The sequence below is a fragment of the Panthera onca genome, chromosome C2 (genome assembly GCF_046562875.1).
Source record: "Panthera onca isolate mPanOnc1 chromosome C2, mPanOnc1 haplotype 2, whole genome shotgun sequence".
NCBI classification, from domain to species: Eukaryota; Metazoa; Chordata; class Mammalia; order Carnivora; family Felidae; genus Panthera; species Panthera onca.
Genome location: NC_138347.1, coordinates 12,635,801 through 12,655,807, shown reverse-complemented (window position 1 = coordinate 12,655,807; position 20,007 = coordinate 12,635,801). Strand labels below are relative to the sequence as shown.

The 20,007-nt window shown below is 47.9% G+C and overlaps 1 protein-coding gene across 5 annotated transcripts in view; it reads left to right on the top strand.

Moving 5' to 3' along the window:
* Positions 1-20,007, top strand: part of EVA1C (eva-1 homolog C) — a 77,315-nt gene that overhangs the window by 11,296 nt on the left and 46,012 nt on the right. For 4 of the 5 annotated variants that reach the window (XM_060640389.3, XM_060640387.3, XM_060640385.3 and 1 more), the window contains exon 2: positions 2,915-3,022. The exons of the other annotated variant lie outside the window; for it this stretch is intronic. In XM_060640389.3, the coding sequence (XP_060496372.1) occupies positions 2,915-3,022 (108 nt within the window). The remainder of the gene's footprint in view (positions 1-2,914; positions 3,023-20,007) is intronic. 5 annotated transcript variants of the gene reach the window in all.

Sequence of the window (20,007 nt, the reverse complement as noted above, 5' to 3'; positions counted from 1 at the left end):
TCTGCAGCCGCCAAGAGCAGTGTCTTTAAAGCCCAGGAAACAGAGATACAGCCAGTACCTCCCGCGTCTACACCCGCTCACGCGCCCCATGGCTCCCAGTCCCACCCCTTCCCTCCACGGAACTTGGCTCTGCCTCGGGCCCTTTTGCCCTCCTGATTTCAAGCGCGCACACTCGCCATCATTATCGTCAAGCTAAAATATCCCTCGGGAGACGTGTTCAGACTTGAAGTCGGTTGCTCACTCGCGGCGCGTGGATGCATTTGCAACACCTCTCAATTATTTCACAACTCGGCGAAGCAGTCCTGTGACGGGGAGGGGGGGTGCAATTTGGTTTGCATTTTAAAGAGAGAGAGTGTAAGTCACAAAAACTGTGCCTAGATCTGCTTTCCCTCCGCAGCGTCTCTCCCCGCCTCCTCCTCCTTTCCTCCCGGTCCCTCTTGCACCTGCTCTCTACGATCCCCACCCCCACCCACCCCTGCACACCCGCATTCACACGGCTCCTGGCACATCATACCCACGGTTGTGTCTGTGAAGCGTTGCGTCCACCTCTCGGTGCTGCGTGTTACACACTCTGCAGAGAGACAAGTTCGAGATGTTTCTAAGAGGGCTAATTGCAGGAAGAGTGTTCTTCCAGAGCGACACTGTTCACCACGCCCGGTGCTGAATGTTACGCACTTACCAGGGCGCGCTTGAAGCCGATGTGGCCATGGGGTTGAGCACCGTTGCAGCACGCACGCCGCGTGGAAGGAAAACCAACAGGTCCCTCTAAAATGGTAACTTTGCCACCCCTGCTCGGAGGCCACCAGATCAAAGGACAGCCACCCACTTTCAGACCTGCCCCTCCCCAGTCACCCTCTTTCAAACAGCTTGCGAGTCTAATGATAATATTTCTTTCCTTCGGCCAAACACAGAAAATATAGTATCGTTTCCAAAGGAGGGGACGGGGCACCCGCAAGAACGGGTGCGCAGTGTTTGTGAACCCTGGTGACTCAGTACATCTGAATCTCCAAGCATTTTAAGAGCTTTGTCCAAAAAAAAAAAAAAAAAAAAAAAGGTCTATTGTGTGGCTGTTGGCACTGAAGAAAATAGCAGGCCTGTCAGAACTCTGTTTCAGATTTGATTTTAAAGTGGGTGATGTAAGAATGCCGTCCAACAGGAGGGCTTTGCTCTTTTTCTCGTCCCTGCCTATTTGGTGTGCTAGAACCTGGGTTTTCAAGAATCAGTTCATATGAGAGATCAAAGCACCTTCCCTTGATGCCCGTTTTACAAAAAGGCATCATGTTCTTAAGCAAAGACTAGTATGTTTTGGAAATGAACATGGCTTCCAGGGGCACCTGGGTGGCTCAGTAGGTTGAACGTCCAACTTCAGCTCAGGTCATGATCTCAGGGTTTGTGAGTTCGAGCCCCAGGTCGGGCTCTGTCCTGACAGCACGGAGCCTGGAGCCTGCTTCAGATCCTCTGTCTCCCTCTGTGGCTTCCCCTCCCTTACTCATGCTCACTCTCTAAAAAATGTAAACAAAAAATAAAGTAAAATGAAATGATTTCCTGCAATGAAAGTAAAAACCTATTTGTGTTTATATATACATACACGTATATATGTACATACCTATATATGCAAAAGATTTTGTGTATATATGTATTTTGTGCATATATGTATTTTTTTCAGAGGATCCTCTTGCAAGATCTTACTTTTCTTTGTTTCAATGCAATTTTGAAAATGCAGGCCTAAAGACGTTATTGATTTTCCCAAATGCCTCATGCATTCGGTATTTACTTCTGAGTATTGATGCTATAAAAATAAGCAGGAAAAATTTATTATGAAAATTCTCTTTCCTAGTTGTTTCCTTTCCAGAACATTAAACAGTGAACAGTGGTTTTTCTTTATCACATATATGTTTATTTTAATGTATACCCATTTTGTCCTCTGTGTCTCTGCCTTCTCTTGGGCATAGAGATCAGGTACTACATGAAAGAAAGAAAGAAAGAAAGAAAGAAAGAAAGAAAGAAAGAAAGAAAGAAAGAGGAAGGAAGGAAGGAAGAAAGAAAGAGGAAGGAAGGAAGAAAGAAAAGAAAAAGAAAGAAAGAAAGAAAGAAAGAGAGAAAGAAAAGAAAGAAAGAATCGAAGCATCATATTCAACCCCTGGGTTCAACTGAACTATGAATAAGTTGTAGTAGGTCGTTGCCAAGCACTGATCCGTGTTATGGAAGTAGCTTTGTACCCAAACCAGTCACTTGGGGTCCTACATCCGGAATCACCAGACCTCAGCAGAACAGCCTCTGTTTCTTTCTTGCTGGTTTCTGGAAAAGTCCCTTAAAGACCTAGACAGCCCCTGAATTTAAGTTTGTTTGTTTGTTTGTTTGTTTCCATAATGGGAAACTTAACGTGGAGACTCTACACACAGCATGGATTATACCAGGTTGGGTCCAAGATAAAATCAGACCATGGAGAAGATCAGTGCCTGGAAACAAAACACACATAAACCCGCCTCAGCTCTCCGTGGTCGAGATCAGTTAATGTGAAGAAGGCCTGACCAGAGGGCACGTCTTAATTAATTACTCCTGTCTATGTAGCTAAAACACACACACGCACAAAAGCAAAGGGACTCTTATCCTTAGAAGGCAGTCAGACAGTCACATGCAAACCAAACCCAAACCAAAGATTTCCGGGGAATCCTGTGGAACCTTCTGGAATGTAGACTTGAGTCTACTCTGCACCGTTTATTTTCATTACCCACATCTTCTCTTTCTGTGGGAAGGTAAAGCATTAGGTGGCGTATACAAGGTCCGGTATATTCATTGAAAGCTTTACTTTACGGAGGTCAGATGTGTGTGGTTCAGCCGCACAGATGGGGTTAAAATCACGGTGCTGAGGGCTAGGTTGTAAATTAACGTAATTATCGTTTTGTTATTCAAGAAAGCTGCGAGGAATGGACATTCCCTGACGGTATCGGCCCTTCCGTGGGCTGTGGGGAGGAGTGGATTTGCCGGGATCACAGAAGTCTGCGAACCACAGGGGGAAGTGGTAAGCACTTCTCACTGATGGGCTTTTAGGGGTCCAGGACTGATGCCCTTGCGTACGAAACCCTTTCTCCATTGGACTGTAATACAATTCTGCCAGGGCAGTGTGGTGCACAGGACATTACGCACACGTTAGAACAGAGCCGTGCAGGACAAATGTGATGTAATGCCAGCTAGTCTGGTAGCCCCGTTGGCAAAAATGAAAGCAAGAGGTGAAATGAATTTCCATAGTCAAATTTTTTTTCACCCAACGTGTCCTCGTTTCGAGATGAATACATTAAAAATTACTAATGAGATGTTTACGTTTCTTTTCGGCTCACCAAGACTTGGGAATCTGGTGTGTATTTACCACATCACATCTCAGGTCTGACCGGCCGCGTCTCAAGGGCCCGATAGCCATGCATGGCCGGGGCCACCAACCTGAGACAGTGCAGTTTTAATTTTGTTTTTTCATGTTAATTTATTTTTGAGAGAGAGAGAGAGAGAAAATGTGAGAGCGGGGGAGGGGTAGAGAGAGAGAGAGAGAGAGAGAGAGAGAGACAGAATCTGAAACAGGCTCCAGGCTCTGAGCTGTCAGCACAGAGCCCAACACAGGGCTTGAGCTCAGGAATGACAAGATCATGACCTGAGCCGAAGTCGGACACTCAACCAGCTGAGCCACCCAGGCGCCCCCTGAGCAGTGCTGTTCTAGAAGGGGAGTCTAGAGCGGGGCAGAAGTGGAGTTCTGGGATCGGGACGGAGCACCTTCCTTAGCACCTTCTTCCCACAGAGCCTCTGTCAGACCTGCCTCGTGAAAGGGCCAGTGGCAGGTGCCCAGCTGCCCCTCGGGAGCTTGGCCTCCCCAGCTTTCCTCTCTGTCGCTTGGAGAAGGACTCGTGTCCCCTTCCTCCTCCAGCACCTTTTCCAAGAACTTCCCCAGACTTCAGTCCTTGGGAAGGGAGGGGCCTCTAGGGAGTCACCCAGACTGTGACAGGACCTGCCAGCAATACCAGAAGTCGGCCAGCCCGACTCACCTGGTTCTTTTTCTGCCACCTGGATGTCACAAGGCTTTGAGGCTGTCATCCTGTGTCAACCCACCCTGGAGCCCTGGGGCCCCCAGAAGCAAGTGCTGGTGAATCATTGTGCCTTGAGGCTGCCCTCATTTGGTCTCATCCACGGGGGAGAGAACCCAGGCTGGGCACGGGGAAGGGACCGACCAGGACGTTTCCCAGCTTAATGGTGGCGGGACCAAGACGGGACCCGGGACTCGGCACCTGGCTTGAGTCACTGTGTTGCTCCCAGGATCAGCTCTCACAGGAAGCAGAGCTGAGGGGCTCAGAAAGATCCCCAGCTCAGAGCTCCCCCCTCGCTTCACAATACCCCAGGCTGTTTGTCATTCCTCTGGGTTTTATGCTAGAATCACCTCGGGGCGGGGGTGGGGGGCTGCTTTTCCAATGTAGTGATGTCTGAAGCTTCACCCCAGGCTGAGTGAATCTGTATCTCTGGGCTGGGGCCTGGGCATTGACGTTTTTAAATCCCCTGAGGTGACTCTGTGGTGCAGCCAAAGTTGGGACCCTACTGGAAAGCACTGCACGCTTGTAATCCATCTGTATGTTTATTTTTTCTTTTTCTTTTTCTTTTAGCCTCGTGTATTTTATTTGTGCATTAAAAACGTCGTTGTGAGAAGGGTTCGTAAACATCAACACACTGCCAGATAGGTGTCCGTGGCCCCCAAAAGGTTTAAAAAAAAACACTATACCATGAGGAAATGAGTTTTTCATTTCATTTCATTTCATTTCATTTCATTTCATTTATTTATTTATTTATTTATTTATTTATTTATTTATTTATTTACATCCAAATTAGTTAGCATACAGTGCAATAATGATTTCAGGAGTAGATTCCTGTGATTCATCCCTAGGTTATAACACCCAGTGCTCATCCCAGCACTGTCTTCCTTAATGCTCCTTGCCCATTTATCCCATCCCTTCCCCACATACAACCCCCCGCCCCCAACAACCCTCAGTTTGTTCTCTGCATTTAAGAGTCTCTTCTGTTTTGTTCCCCTCCTTGCTTTTATATTATTTTTGCTTCCCTTCCCTTACGTTCATCTGTTTGGTCTCTTAAAAGTCCTCATATGAGTGAAGTCATATGATATTTGTCTTTCTCTGACTGACTAATCTCACTTAGCATAATCCCCTCCAGTTCCATCCACGTAGTTGCAAATGGCAAGATTTCATCCTTTTGGATTGCCGAGTAATACTCCATTGTGTGTGTGTGTGTGTGTGTGTGTGTGTGTGTGTGTGTATATATATGTATACATACATATATATATATATATATATCACATCTTTTTTATCCATTCATCCATCCATGGACATTTGGGCTCTTTCCATACTTTGGCTATTGTTGATAGTGCTGCTATACACATGGGGGTGCATGTGTCCCTTTGAAACAGCACACCTGTATCCCGCGGATAAATGCCTAGTGGTGCAATTGCTGGGTCGTAGGGTAGTTCTATTTTTAGTTTTTTGAGGAACCTCCATACTGTTTTCCAGAGTGGCTGCACCAGCTTGCATTGCCACCAACAAGGCAAAAGAGATCCTCTTTCTCCGCATCCTCGCCGACATCTGTTGTTGCCTGAGTTGTTCATGTGAGCCATTCTGACAGGCGTGAGGCGGTATCTCAGTGTGGTTTTGATTTGTATTTCCCTGATGATGAGTGATGTGGAGCATTTTTTCATGTGTCGGTTGGCCATCTGGATGTCTTCTTTGGGGAAGTGTCTATTCATGTCTTTTGCCCATTTCTTCACTGGATTATTTGTTTTTTGGGTGTTGAGTTTGGTAAGCTCTTTATAGATTTTGGATACTAACCCTTTATCTGACATGTTGTTTGCAAATATCTTCTCTCATTCCATCGGTTGCCTTTTAGTTTTGCTGATTGTTTCCTTTGCTGTGCAGAAGCTTTTTATTTTTTTTTATTTTATTAAAAAAAATTTTAACATTTATTTATTATTGAGAGACAGAGAGACACAGAGTGTGAGCAGGGGAGGGGCAGAGAGAGAGGGAGATACAGAATCTGAAGCAGGCTCCAGGCTCTGAGCTGTCAGCACAGAGCCTGACACGGGGCTCAAACTTCCAAACTGCGAGATCATGACCTGAGCCGAAGTCGGTCGCTTAACCAACTGAGCCACCCAGGTGCCCCCAGAAGCTTTTTATTTTGATGAGGTCCCAATTGTTCCTTTTTTGCTTTTGCTTTCCTTGCCTCTGGAGACATGTTGAGTAAGAAGTTGCTGAGGCCAAGGTCCAAGAGGCTCTTGCCTGCTTTCTCCTTGAGGATTTTGATGGCTTCCTGTCTTACATTTAGGTCTTTCATCCATTTTGTGTTTATTTTTGTGTATGGGGTAGGAAAGTGGTCCAGGTTCATTCTTCTGCATGTCGCCGTCCAGTTTTCCCAGCACCATTTGCTGAAGAGACTGTCTTTATTCCATTGGATATTCTTTCCTGCTTTGTCAAAGATTAGTTGGCCATACGTTTGTGGGTCCATTTCTGGGTTCTCTATTCTGTTCCATTGATCCGAGTGTCTGTTTTTGTGCCATTCATCTGTATGTTTATTAAATGTTAAAAAATTACTATTATTTTTCCAGACTCAGAAAATTTGCAAGAGTAATACAGAGACTTCCTTTATACCTTTTGCTCAGATTCCCCAAGTGTTACCATTGTATCACATATGCTTCATTCTTTTGCAAGTCACAGGCAAGATGTCTTTACTCCTAAATGCTTCTGCGTGTTCTCAAGAATGGGGACTCACAGAACCAAGAACAATGATCAGAATTAACCTGCCGTGGTACTGTTTTCTAATCTACAGCCCTCATTCAGATTTCACTAGTTGTCCCCATAACCTACTTTAGAGCAAAAGAAAATCCCTACTCACTGGGATTTTTCAGGTTTCATGTCTCTTTAGTGTCCTTGTGGCCTGGGACAGTCCCCCAGCCTTTATCTTTCATGACGCTGGCGTTTGTGAAGATTACAGGACGGTTATGTTAGAGGATGTCCCTGAGTTTGGATCCGTCTTGTGTGTCGTGATTATATCCCCATGCATTTGGGCAGGACCGTCACAGCAGCGACCTTGTGTTTTCTGTGCGTCACATGGGGAGGAATGTGGTGTTCCGTCACTCGCGGTTCCGAAGTGAGCTTTGATGTTCGGTGAAGGTGGGTGGGGCCTCTTAGATTGCAGGTGCCCTTGCCCACCATGCTCACATTGATGCATTGAGCCTTTTAGTTGGTAATGTGTCTAGAAAAGCTGTGAGGGTCTTCTACTCAGGATAAGGAGGCCTTAGAGCGGGAGAGAGTGGAGAGGGAAAGGTTCTGGGACCTGGAGCTTTGGCAAGGGGAACTGCTCCAGAGAAGGCACCATCAGTGTTAGTCCTGGTGTTGGGATGAAGAGAGGAGAGCATGAGCGTGGGAGGGGCTGTGGATTAAGGAGAGAGGTGTGGATAAGACCCCATCGGAGTGCTTCTCGCTGTCTAGGCTCTGACCCACCTCCCAGCTCCGTCTGTTTTTTTTTCCTTGGGGGTTGATGCCTTCCAAATTAGCCCCAGAAATACTTTCAGTTAAGGCGATGCCTGGCTTGACCCTTCCGGTAACTCACCCAGTTTCCCACCTGTTGCTTATCTCCGGATCAGGTGCGATTCTCACCACTTCAAAGAACATCAGAAGTTCAGTTCGTCGAAGGCCTCCACTTTGCCAAGGTCTCAGAAGGCCTTTCTGCTCCGCAGGTGAAATCTGTCGTCTTCACAGATCATCCAAACTTGCTTTTCCTTCTGCGCGCGTGTAGGGAACAGTGTGTTGGCTGAGGTCGAGAAGGGGTTGCCGTCGATTTCTGTCCGCCTGTATCCCAGTTCCCCCGTGGGCTCTGGGGCAGCCGCGGGGAGACGGGGCAGCGAGCCGCCTTCCCTCTCTGCCTCGCTGTCAGTATTTCTGCCCGTGGTTGGCTTTGGCTTCTTATCAGAACGTGCCATTCCCTTTTCTTTGTTCCTTCTCCTTCCTCCACGTATTTACCTGGGCAGCTGAGCGCGGCTGGAGAAGCGTCACGTTGCCATGGAGATTGTGACCACAACACGTTTGGGTTCCCCAGACTCAAGCTCTTGCTGGCCTCTTCCTCATACCTTTGAAGAAAACAAGAATAAACGGAGGGAGTCAAGGTGAAGAAGAATGTTTATATAGAGGCTCGACTCCGGGCGGAGCAGTTATGGGTTGAATCGCGTCCCGCTGCCCCCGATGCCAGAACCACAGGTTGGAGTCCTAACCCCTGCTACCTCAGAATGGGACCTCCCTCGTAGAGAGCGTCTTTATGGCAGTAATCAAGTTAAGACGAGGTTATCTGGGTGGCCCCCGGCCCAGGATGACTGGTGTCTCCGAAAAGAGGAAATTTGGGCGCAGAGGCACGCACGGGGAGATTGCCATGTGAAGGTCACGGTGACGTTGCCCCAAGCCGAGGAGCTGCTGGAAGCTGGGAGAGAGGCCTGGAACAGAGCCTTCCTAGAGACGTCGGAGGGAGCGTGGTCCTGTGGGCACCTTGGTCTGTGCCTTCCGGCCTTGAGAACTGTAGAAGGCCACAGCAACCCCTTGCGGCAAACGGTGTTATCAGTACCCTCATCTTACAGATAGATGACCGTCTGAGGCACGGGGAGGCTGGGCACTTGGCTCAAGGCCACTCGAGCTAACCACACCTCACTTTGGTCAACTCTCTCACATCCGCCTCTGCCTGCCATCTTATTTCCCGCCTCTCCCCCACAGCCACCCCACGCCCTTCCCTTGCTCCTGTGGCCCTCCCTCTAGGCTCCCTTCTGGGACCTTCTTTGTTGCCCCATCTCTGGACCGTCTACATCTCTGCAGACCTGCCCACAGTCCTGCCCCCAGCCACCTCCCGACCTCAGCCACCACTTGCTGGTCCTCCTCCAGGGCCTCTCTTGGAGCTTCTGACCCGGGGCGCTCAGTGGGATGCCGGACTTCCCAAATGGACGTGCCACCGGTTCAAAACCTGGAGTCATGACTGTGTCTTCCCTTGTCCCTCCTGCCACGTTCTTCTCCCACCCCCCCCCCCCCGGTCCCTATCCCCTGTCCCCACTGATCCTGGGGACAAATCTCTGTAATTTGAGTCTGGACCAGCTGCATAATTTGCAGGGCCTGGTGCCAGGTGAAAATGGGAGCCCCTTGTTCAGAAATCCGGGGCAACGTGCTGTAAAATACAAAGATTTCCCTTTGCTTCTGTGGCCTCTCTCCCAACCTGGTATGGTGCTTGTATTTGCTCTCCGTGTCATTCTGAGCAAAGACGATGAGCAAATGAGCATTGTGTGTTACTAGCATGGATTTCACTGTTCCTCTTCACGTTGGGCGATGCCAGTTTTCAGTGCGAATATGAGGGCATCTAACACGTATAAGGAATTACAGAAGTGGCACAACGCCTATTTCCCGCGTGCACCACACACTCTGTCACCGCTCTCTGCCTTTGGCTTCCTGACGTGTGAGGAGGGACCGAAAGCTCCCCCTTCTTTCCTCTTCCTGCTGTGTCTTCGTTTTCGGACAAGTGGCGGCTCATCCCGAAGAGACACTGGTAAGGAAGGATGTGATGGGGCTCCTTGATCGTCCCTCTTTCTCACACTGCTATGGCCTCGCTCCTCCCCAAACCAATTCTGATTCTAACGGAAGCTGTGGCTGCCCGGGGCTCACTGTCAGCATCTCTGTTTCCTCGGTCCTGGACAGAACCCGCCTTTCTCGTGCTCCCTTTGAGTTTTCCAGGACGCGTTGCCCTTGTGGGTCGGCCAGAATTCTATGCTCGGGGCATCTGGAATGCATCATGAGAATGGGGTGACAAGGAACAGCAGTGACTCATACTACGGGTGCCTCCTGTGCCCACGCACATGCCCCATCGTCCTGGCGGGCTTCACTTACAAAACAGGAGTTCAGGGTTTAAATTATGAAGACCTTCAAGATGGTGAGAGCAGAGCGTTAAACCAAGCGCGGGGGCCCTTCTGAGTGTGGGGCTGTGTGCAATGCTCATGTCATACACTCGTGCTGTTGACTCTGGTCTCAGCCCCTCCTACCCCATCCCCTGCAGCCAGGCTCCCTGGCAAGATTGCAACCACCCTCATTTCATTACGGGTTTCTCCAGTCCATCCAACGCAGACCAGTAGAAGGATTTCTCTGAAATGTAAATCTGACCAGTATCGCCTGCCCCCAACAAACCTGCAGTAGCTCCCATCTGCCTTTAGGAGGAAATCCAGACTCCTTAGCAAGGTACAGCTTACTTCAGCCTTTGCACCTGACCTCCTACCCTACATGCTGGCCAGGCTGACTGTCTCCACACACCCGCTGAGCCTTGGCACTTCTGTCCCTGATGCCCGAGGCTTGTTTTCATTTGGTTGTCTCCTGCTCTTTCTTCAGGAGTTACCTCCCACTTGGAAGCCCTCCTGGCCTCTTGGGTGTGTCACATGCTTGTTTTATTGGCCCTTCCCTCCCCCCCTCCACCGTGTTTTGAACACTCCCTGTGCTTCCTCTACCATAGTATTTAAGGCCACCCCAATATTATATATATAATATATATATAGCAATAACCTTGTAACAAAGTGTAGAAGGAGAAGTGGTGAGCAGGTCCTCCTCCATTCGGAGCCCTGGATTCAAGGTTCATGAGGAGCCCCTTGAACCTGGAGAAGAGACTCCAGACCAGAAGCCGGAGCGGGGCCTTGTCCTGTCCCCGGCACGAGCTGGCTGTGCCACCTTCCGTGCAGCCCAGAGTGAAAGATTTCCTTGGCATCACTGTTAGCTGTTGTGAGCTTCATAATGAGCAGGGAGATGGCAAGGATTTTTTAAAGTATTTATTTATTTATTTGAGAGAGAGAAAGAGAGAACGAGTGGGGGAGGGACAGAGAGATTGGGCGACAGAGGATCTGAAGCCGGCTCTGTGCTGACAGTGGAAAGCCCGATGTGGGGCTCGAACTCACTAACCATGAGATCATGACCTGAGCCGAAGTCGGACACCGAACTGACTGAAACACTCAGGCGCCCTGGCAAGGATTTTTTTTAAAGGTTGAAGATTTTATAAAAACGGTAGGAATGAATAATTGTATTTTTTTAAAAATCAAAGGCAAAGTTCTGCCACATTGAACCTTGTTCTGAAGGCAATCCCAGATAGCAGTTCTGACGTTTGAGTTATATGAAGAAAGGTGTCCAATCGGAAGGCTAGCGATCACGTGGCTACATAAATCTTACTCTATCTCATATATAAATACACTTGATTTTTGTTATTTGAGGTACTTATAGCCTATAAGACCATTGCTTTACGACACTGAATTAGCAAATACTGAACAGTCATCCGTAGGGGAATACGTGACCTCGTTTTATGCGTGTTTCTGTTTCATGACACCTTGTCGTTAATATTGAACTCATGGTCAACAGCACCATAACTGATGCCTGGAGGAAACTTGTCTGGCACACGCATATTCCTCCTAAGGCCTCACCCAGCCTTCTTGCACTTAGGAATACCTGATGGTCCTTCAGCACTGCGCTTGGACCCATGTTATACCTCGAAGTCACCAACACTTCACAAGAGCGTGAAAAACACTGGCATTAAATAGACCGTGGAAAGGACACTTGTTTTCAGTAGGAGAGCTGGATCAAGAAGGCAGAGCATCTGTCACCCTGCTCCACCTCCGCTGGGGCCGTGCACGTTGCCGACGAGAATTTTTTGAGCTAAGCAAGCCCTGCAACTCTTGACCCGGGAGTTACGAATCAACGTTCGCGAGTAGGCGAATTTGCAAATACGGAATCTGTGAATAATGAGGGTGGGCTGTGTATACCAATGACCAGGGTCCGACTTTTCCCCAACTTAGCCATCCAGAAGATGGCCGGGAGCCAGTAACTGGAAAACTCCGGGGTGGTGGAGAATAAAGTAGACCAAACAGGGCTCAAAAGTGAGAGGTGTAATCACTCAGCTGGACCTAAGCCGTTGAATGTAAAATAAGGTGATCGATCATGAAGAGTGAGGACAGTCAGAAAAAACCACTGTCCACAAAGGAAGAATACGGAAGAGTAACTAAGCAGCTTCTAGGAGAATTAAGGAAGTAGGGGCCCCTGGGACCTGCTCGGGAAGTTTTAAACCCAGCCCTGGGGGGAGCGTGCCAGGGACTCAATTAAGGATGAATATAAAGGGCGAGGCGGGGCCAGCCCAATTACTGTGTGGGCGCCCGTATTTCTTTACATTTGTCCGGCTGCCCCTGTGTCTGTGAAATACAAAGGGAGAAATACTGTTACTTCCCCTAAGTCTAAGGTGAAACCAAAGAAGGGGGAAGCCAAAGGGCCTGTCCGAAATCCTCCACTGACCCAGTGAGGTGGCTGTAATAGACACAAGGGGTCACCCAGCCTGTTCCCAAATGCAGCCGTTTGGATAGGCTGTTTAGGTTGGTTTCAACTTTTAGAAACTTCCCCTGCTCTGATTTTGTTCACCGCTTGGAGGAATGAAACATGTTCCATTGAAAGTACAGCAAACCTGTCCTGCCCCTAAATCTAGTCGTTGTAACCTTCCAAATAGCCTTATGAGGTTTTAGTGCTACTCACCAAACAGCATCATTTCTAAAGTAAAAAAAAAAAAAAAAAAAAAAAGTTTCATTATAATGAGCAGTGAAATCACTATATAATTTCCCAATTAACTGAATGTGTGCCCTGAAGTCTTCATTTGGACCTTGAACATATCCCATGTACCTTGATCATCCTACACATTTCGGCAACAGGCAGACGTGAAATAAGCAATCTGAAGTTGAAAGGCTGTTTACAGGGCGGGCGGGGAAGGCGGCACCTGTCTGCCCCCACGTCCGTGCGCTGGGCTGCGTTGGGCCTTCTGGTTGGTCAGCTTCCCTGAGTATTTCTGAGAGCCTTTTGTTGTCCATGGGGATAGAGCTGCTAATTTGGCCAATTCCGAACAGAAAAAGATCAAGTGTAGATTTCATATGTGAGTTTCAAGTGCTGGTAAAAAGTTGCATTAAGTTATCAAATGCACTGCAGTCCCCCGCCTTCATCGCCAAGTGGCCCTGTAGTTTGGGGGTTACTTGGCGTTCCAAAGAAAAGGAAAAGTGTTCCGTTTAGGTGCTTGAGGCAAATGGGGATTGACCCAGTTACTTCTACTCTAATCTAGTCCAGATGGTGTTCACTGAATAACTTTCTGGGTTTAGTACCTGGTTACTGAACAAGGTATTCATTTCTTTTTTTTAAATTTTTTTTAAATGTTTATTTATTTTTGAGAGAGAGAGAGACAGAGCATGAGCAGGGGAGGAGCAGAGAGAGAGGGAGACACAGAATCTGAAACAGGCTCCAGGCTCTGAGCTGTCAGCACAGAGCCCGACACGGGGCTCGAACTCACAAACCGTGAGATCATGACCTGAGCTGAAGCCGGATGCTCAACCGACTGAGCCTCCTAGGCGCCCCGTGTTCATTTCGATGGGATTGGAAATCTTTGGTTGAAAAGCATGAAGGAGCTCCTACCAGATTTGTTCAAAATAAAATAGTGCGTGTAATCATAAGATTGTAATTCAAGGCCAACAGAGCATGCTTGGAGTAATTTTTAATCAGTTGATTGGTACCCTTCCTTCTCTGTATATTCGTATATAAATATAATTGTATACATGTTATATGTGTAAATATATATGGTATAGTATGTTACTATAAGTAGCATATTATTAGAAATACATACATATATATATATGTAATATAGTATTTTACTGTGTTGCAAATTGGGGAGTAAGTTCTTGTAGAGTCTTTAAGGATCACTCCATCATGGCCATGGAAACTACACCTGCGGAGGCACATGAAATTAAAGACGTTATGAAACACACAGGTCCTAGAGGACAGAGGCACGGAGGCCATGCAGGGGGCCACATGGGAGGAGTGCCCAGGGAGCAGCTGAACCAGGTGGCGAGCAGAGAGAGAGCAGACCGATAGGCAAATACGCCTTTGGGGAGGTTAGATGGAGTATACAAGCAAAGGCATGAGGGGTTTTATTGAGTGTGACTAGCTCCTGGTCAGGCAGGGGAACTGGTAACGGGGGCCAGCCTTATGACCCTGGTCACTGCGCACGGTTTGTGGGATGTCGAGGCATCAGAAAGATAGAAGTTTTAGTGATCGACGACTTTGAAGCTGCACAGGGAGACGTGTAAGTACTGGGCCATGCCGGTTGCTATAAGGGTTCATCAGAATCTGCTACTCTTTCATGCTCTTCTGGCCTCCTCTTGCTCTGCTGGTCTCCCTCACTCTCTCACTCGTTTAAAAACGCGATTCCTCGCCCTCCTGCTATATGTCAGATTCCTTCCGGGTGCTAGAGACAGAGCAATAAATGAAACAAAATCCCGACTTACGGGTTGAAAGGGGAGACACCACGACAGGTGTCTGTGCCGTGAAATAAGCAGAATCAGGGGTGACAGGGCAGGGGGTGTGCTGTTTTGCACAGCAGCCGGGGAAGGCCGATCTCCCAAAGTTACGTCTGAACAAAGGGCGGGATGGGCGGGGGGGCGGGGGGAGCATATATTTGGAGGGAAGACGGTTTCAGGCAAAAAGAGCAGCCAAAGCAAAATCCTGAGGTGGGAGCTTGGGTGGCGTTTTTAAGAAACAAGACCACTGCGGCCAGAGCCTACGGGAGAACGGTAGGAGATGAGGTCACAATGGTAGAAGGGCGCCCAGTCACATAAGGACTTTAGATTTTTTTGTTTGGGTGAGTTGGAAAGTCATACAGTGGATTGACATGTGTAGACAAGTGCTTAGCCAGGCCCGGGGATCTGAAATCCATACACGTGAATTTACACGTGGGCAGCCACACAGAAAAATCCACTTAAGAACATACATAATTCTATTCTAAAGGGGAAAGTGTGGGGCTTGATGAATCAGAAGGTGGGTGTGTAGGAAGAGAAAACAGGGAGGTGTTGGGAGAAAAAGTAACAAGGTAAAAGAGAACTGGGTAAGTGACTCTCAGAACCTAGCGTTGGCTACAAGGATTCAAAGTCCAGGGGCAATGGGAAAGTCTCTGTGTGCCTGGAAAAGGGTGATGGGGTGCCGTGTGGCACTCTTGAAAGATACAGGATGTTCATTTCATTTTTTTTTGATGTTTTTATTTTATTTTTGAGAGAGAGAGAGAGAGAGAGAGAGAGACAGAGCATGAGTGGGGAAGGGGAAGAGAGAGAGGGAGACTCGGAATCCAAAGCAGGCTCCAGGCTCTGAGCTGTCAGCACAGAGCCTGATGCAGGGCTGGAACTCACAAACAGGGAGATCATGACCTGAGCTGAAGTCAGATGTTTAACCGGCTGAGCCACCCAGGCGCCCCAGGATGTTTATTTCTCAAGGCAGAAAAGTCACAGAGAGAGCCTGTGGTGGTGGGGCAGGGATTGGCTTGTCACTTTCCTCCAGAAAGGTCAGCAGTCAACTTCCAGGGTTATTTACTCCATGTCTGATTAGAAATTGGAGAGTATTTTAACCAATCCACTTTGGGATTCCTTTAAATGCTCTTGGAAGCACAAGCAAACATGGAAAGTTTGTAGGGTTTATGCCTTTGGAAGTAGTATTTTTATTTGGCTTTAAGAAAACCAAGCAGTTTTGTTCTCAAAGAGAATAGGTGACTCTTCAGAAAAAGTGGTCAGAAATCGGACTTCGGGAATTTGTAGGCTGAAAAGTGGCTTATCAGAGGCCAGGAAACTTACCCAAATTAGCACTTAGCTGGTTCTTTTTAGGGAACATTGTGCTCTTTCTATGAAAAATGCTTCTACAGCCCCTGAAACCTGAGGGTAAATGATTAATGGCATAATCCCCCCATCATGGAGATGAGCACCTGTTTGGGGACAAGTTCATAAAATATGAAAGCAAACATCATCTACGTTTTTACAGAAGTCTTTGTCCCACGACCAAACCAAGATTAAGCTGGGAAGATGGCATGTTCTTCACCCTTGCCTTCTTTGGGGCTCCCTCTTCCAGAGATTGGACTGCCAATCCAGTTTCCTTCTGGTACACTCATGCTCTCCTCAGGGAAGAAAAAATGACGTGCCAGCCACCCTATACGGTGCCCTACTATTTCTTATCCCTTGCACATCAGCAGTATAAAGCAGGCAGAAGTCTTTGGTTTTACGGATGATGAAACAGAGGTCTAAAGAGGTTGTTCTCAGTATGCCCAAAGACACATCTGATCTGAGAGGGCTCAGAGCGTGAATTCCCCGTATTCGTAGCCCGTGGCCGCCACCTCTGTGCTGTGGCACTTCGGATGCAAGGGCATCGCCCAGCGTGGTCATGGCCCCACGCCCTGTCTCACATCCATCAGTGTGTAGAAACAAGTACATGGCCGTATCGCCTGCCTCGGGAGCATTCCATCGAAGCCCACTGGCCTCTGCTTTCCACTTTTGCTAATGCACTTTTTAAAAGTCAGTGTTATTAGGAAGACCGGTGACTGATTAATGAGGCTGCTGATCCCTTTGAACTCCTTAGTAATTTAACTCACTTCAACTGTAGATTTTCGGTTGCAAGGTCTTGACTCAAAGAAACGACTCCTCTGGTGAAATTGGAGGTCATGTGAAATGGTGTCAGCACCACCGTCACAAACCAACGGAGGGTGTGTTTGGCGCAAGTTTTCGGTACTGCTCAAAGTCCTGCTGGCTTTCTACTTAACACAGGTACCAGTTGACAGAATGCTGGAGTACTAGACAGGGTAGGGCTAGCTGCTGAAACGCACAACTCCCAAACCCCAGGGGAATAACAGAATAAAGGATTAGTTCTTGGTCATGCTGTGATCCAGTGTAATTAGAAAAGGGGGGAAGTTGTGTTCATGCGGTCATTCAGGGACCCAGATTCCTTCCGTCTTGTGCCTCCCCCATCTTCTGGGTCCTCCGAGCTGTCCCTGTCCCTTCTGTCTTCCACATGTGACAGCAGATGGGGAGAGAGGGAGTGGAGGGTCACGTGGAGTCTCAAGGGCCATATGTGCAAGTGGCCGACATCCCTTCTGCCCTGTTTCCATTGGCCAGAGCTTTCCACTGGCCCACACAGCAGGACTGGGAAATGTGCTCCTCTCATGTGCTCAGAAGAAAATGTATGGTCGCTACCCCATGTAGACCCTCAGTTCCCCTTCTGTCCTCCCCTGGTCTGTTTTGGGACCAGGATCTGAGCTCACCGTTAGATCAGAGGGCCACCCTTGGTGGTCCCTCACCTTTATGATTCCTCCTCAAACATCGAAGATATATACTGAAGGCTGTCGTTCTCTTCATCATAAACCTCCAGGTTCAACTTTCTCGTGCCAGACCCAGGCCTAGAGAAATCACTGAAACTGACTTTACTTTTTGATCATAATGCTCTGGGGTGTGTGGTGCCCAGTCATGAGCCCTTTATCCGTTGTGGGGCCTTTCCTGCGCTGTTAGAAACACTGACTCATTGCCCTAAAGCCACGTGGACTGCCCCCTGCTCCTGCTTTTGCCAATTCTCCAAACACACTCACAAACACAAAAGAAAAAAAAAAAACCCTTTTCTGGAAAAGAACTTCAAACATGTAGAAACACCTTTGAGTATTTGTGAATAAAAGGGTGTAGTCGCTTATCTAAGGCATTAATGGATTGGAAGGTGCTGCTTTATTAAATAAGTGGGGAAGGGGGGGCGGGTAGCAAGGGCAATATAATTGAATTCTACTCTCTTCCCAGAAGGAAGATTGGGAAATTGGCCCCTGGTGATTGGGGGACTTTAGCACACGGATGTGGGGCCAGCAACTAACGTACTTATATCCTGTGCTTAGAGTGACTCAGGCAGCCATTAGCCCTTGGGAAACCTGGACTCTTGCGGAGGGCTCTGACTTCAGAAAAGAAAGGAGGAAGGATTTGCAGCTCGTTTGGCCTGTTCTAAATATTGTAATGCTGTAAACCTTAATTATTAAAAAAAAAAAAAAAGGAAAGAGAGAGAGAGAGAAGGAGAGAGAAAGAAGAACAGAAGAAAGGGAGGGAGGGATGAAGGAAAGATGGAAAGGAAGGCAGGCAGGAAAGAAGGCAAATTTCCCTTTCCCTTCAAGCACAGCAGTGACATCTCTGGACCATGAGGGTGGCTACTGGGCTATGCGCTTGTCTGTGAGTTGACCGTCCTACCATCAGTGCTCAGAGCAGACGGGCTTTACGGAAGTGCGGTTTGATTTGCAAGCCGCCAAAGAGCTCTGTGTAAATTCGTGTTCTTCACGGTTGACAATCCAATAGTGATACCCCAGACAGGTGCCGTGGACTATGGCCGATAAAGATGCCATGCCCTTCACATCATCTGATCCTCACCGCAAAACACGAGGACACCGAGGCCGAGAGGTGATGGCCACAGTCACGCAGCTTAATTCCGCTTTGAACCCTGCTCTCAGGCTTTTAATCCTCGGCTCCCGCTCCTCCTCCCCACCCACAGATGCCGCATGGAGGTTTCCGCAGCCCTATGGGATTCTGAACTACCTTCTGAAATCATCCAAGTTAGATGTAGCCGTTTGCACTGTGTTTTACGGAACTCTAACCGTTTCCTTAAGAGTGATGCGTTTAACAATAACCTTCAGATGCTTAATATAAAAAAAAAAAAAAATGGAGGGCTGGTCAATTGCATGCGAGGGATTCTATCTCATCTTTCCGATGCTTGCCAGTTGCAGTGCACATGGGGCCTGTCTGTGGCCCTGGGAAATGCTTCAGGGAAAGACCTGTGTTTGCCTTGTTTTAACCCGTACATCCCAGCCTCATTTTGCTATAACGTAACCTCCTTTCTCCCCCGCGTAATGTTTGTTCCTCTCACGGGACACTTTGGGACACACCCACGATTCCTTGAAAATTGGTCATTTGCATTCTGGTCATTCTCTGGTCACTGGAGTTTTTCTGTAGAGATGGCTTTTCCTCGTAAAAGTGACGGGAATGAGAATCTTCAGGAGTGACTTCCCCTTGTCTTTCTGAAGACAGAGGAGAGCTCCTGGCACTCTTAGGGGGTTCCTTCCCCGTGAATTATCCATCTGCCTTTAAAATAAGGAACACATAAAAGCCTTTATCTAAACTACTCTAAGATTTGCCCAACCCAGCCAGGCCTTGCAAGATGATCCCTTAAGGAAAGTTCTAGCCGTGGCCATGGCTGTGGAAGCTTCTGCTGGTGACACAGTGGAAAGATTCATCGGGAGAGGATCTTGGAGTTAAACAGAAGCAGTACCTTGGCCCCTGAACTATGTGAAATGAACAAGGAACAACAGAGTATTTCCAGGCCAGGCCAGGCTCCAAAGACTGATTTCCTAACAGTTTGCTCTTCTGCTTTCTTTCAGGATAGTAAATATTTGCCCACACACATAGAGCTAGACCAAGAGCTCTGGGTGAGCATATTAAGAAATAAAGCATTTTTGATTGATCCGGAATGATGGGGCATTCAATCCAGAGAGAACTGCCAACAAAAAGTTGCGTTAGTAGTCATTCTTTTTTTTTTTAATTTTTTAATGTTTATTTATTATTTTGGAGAGAGAGACAGAGTGCGAGCAGGGGGGAGGCAGAGAGAGAGAGGGAGACACAGAATCTGAAGCAGGCTCCAGGCTCTGAGCTGTCAGCACAGAGCCCGAAGCAGGGCTCGAACTCAGGAACTGTGAGATCATGACCTGAGCCGAAGTAGGACGCTTAACTGACTGAGCCACCCAGGTGCCCCAGTAAGTCATTCTTTAAAAGGGATCTCATTTGAACCAGCCAAGAAACCAAGGTATAGAGAAGCTAAGTGCTATGGTCTGAATGTTTGTGTCCCTCCAAAACTCATATGTTGAAATCCTAACCCCCGAAGGTGATGGTATTAGGAGGTAGGGCCTTTGGAAGGTGATTAGGTCATTAGGGTAGAGTCTTTATGAATGAGATTCCCTAATCCCATTAATGTCTTATAAAAGAGATGTCACAGAGTTCCATGGCCCCTTCCACCATGTGAAAGCACAGCAAGATGGGGCTCTCTCTGAACCAGGAAGAGGGGCCTA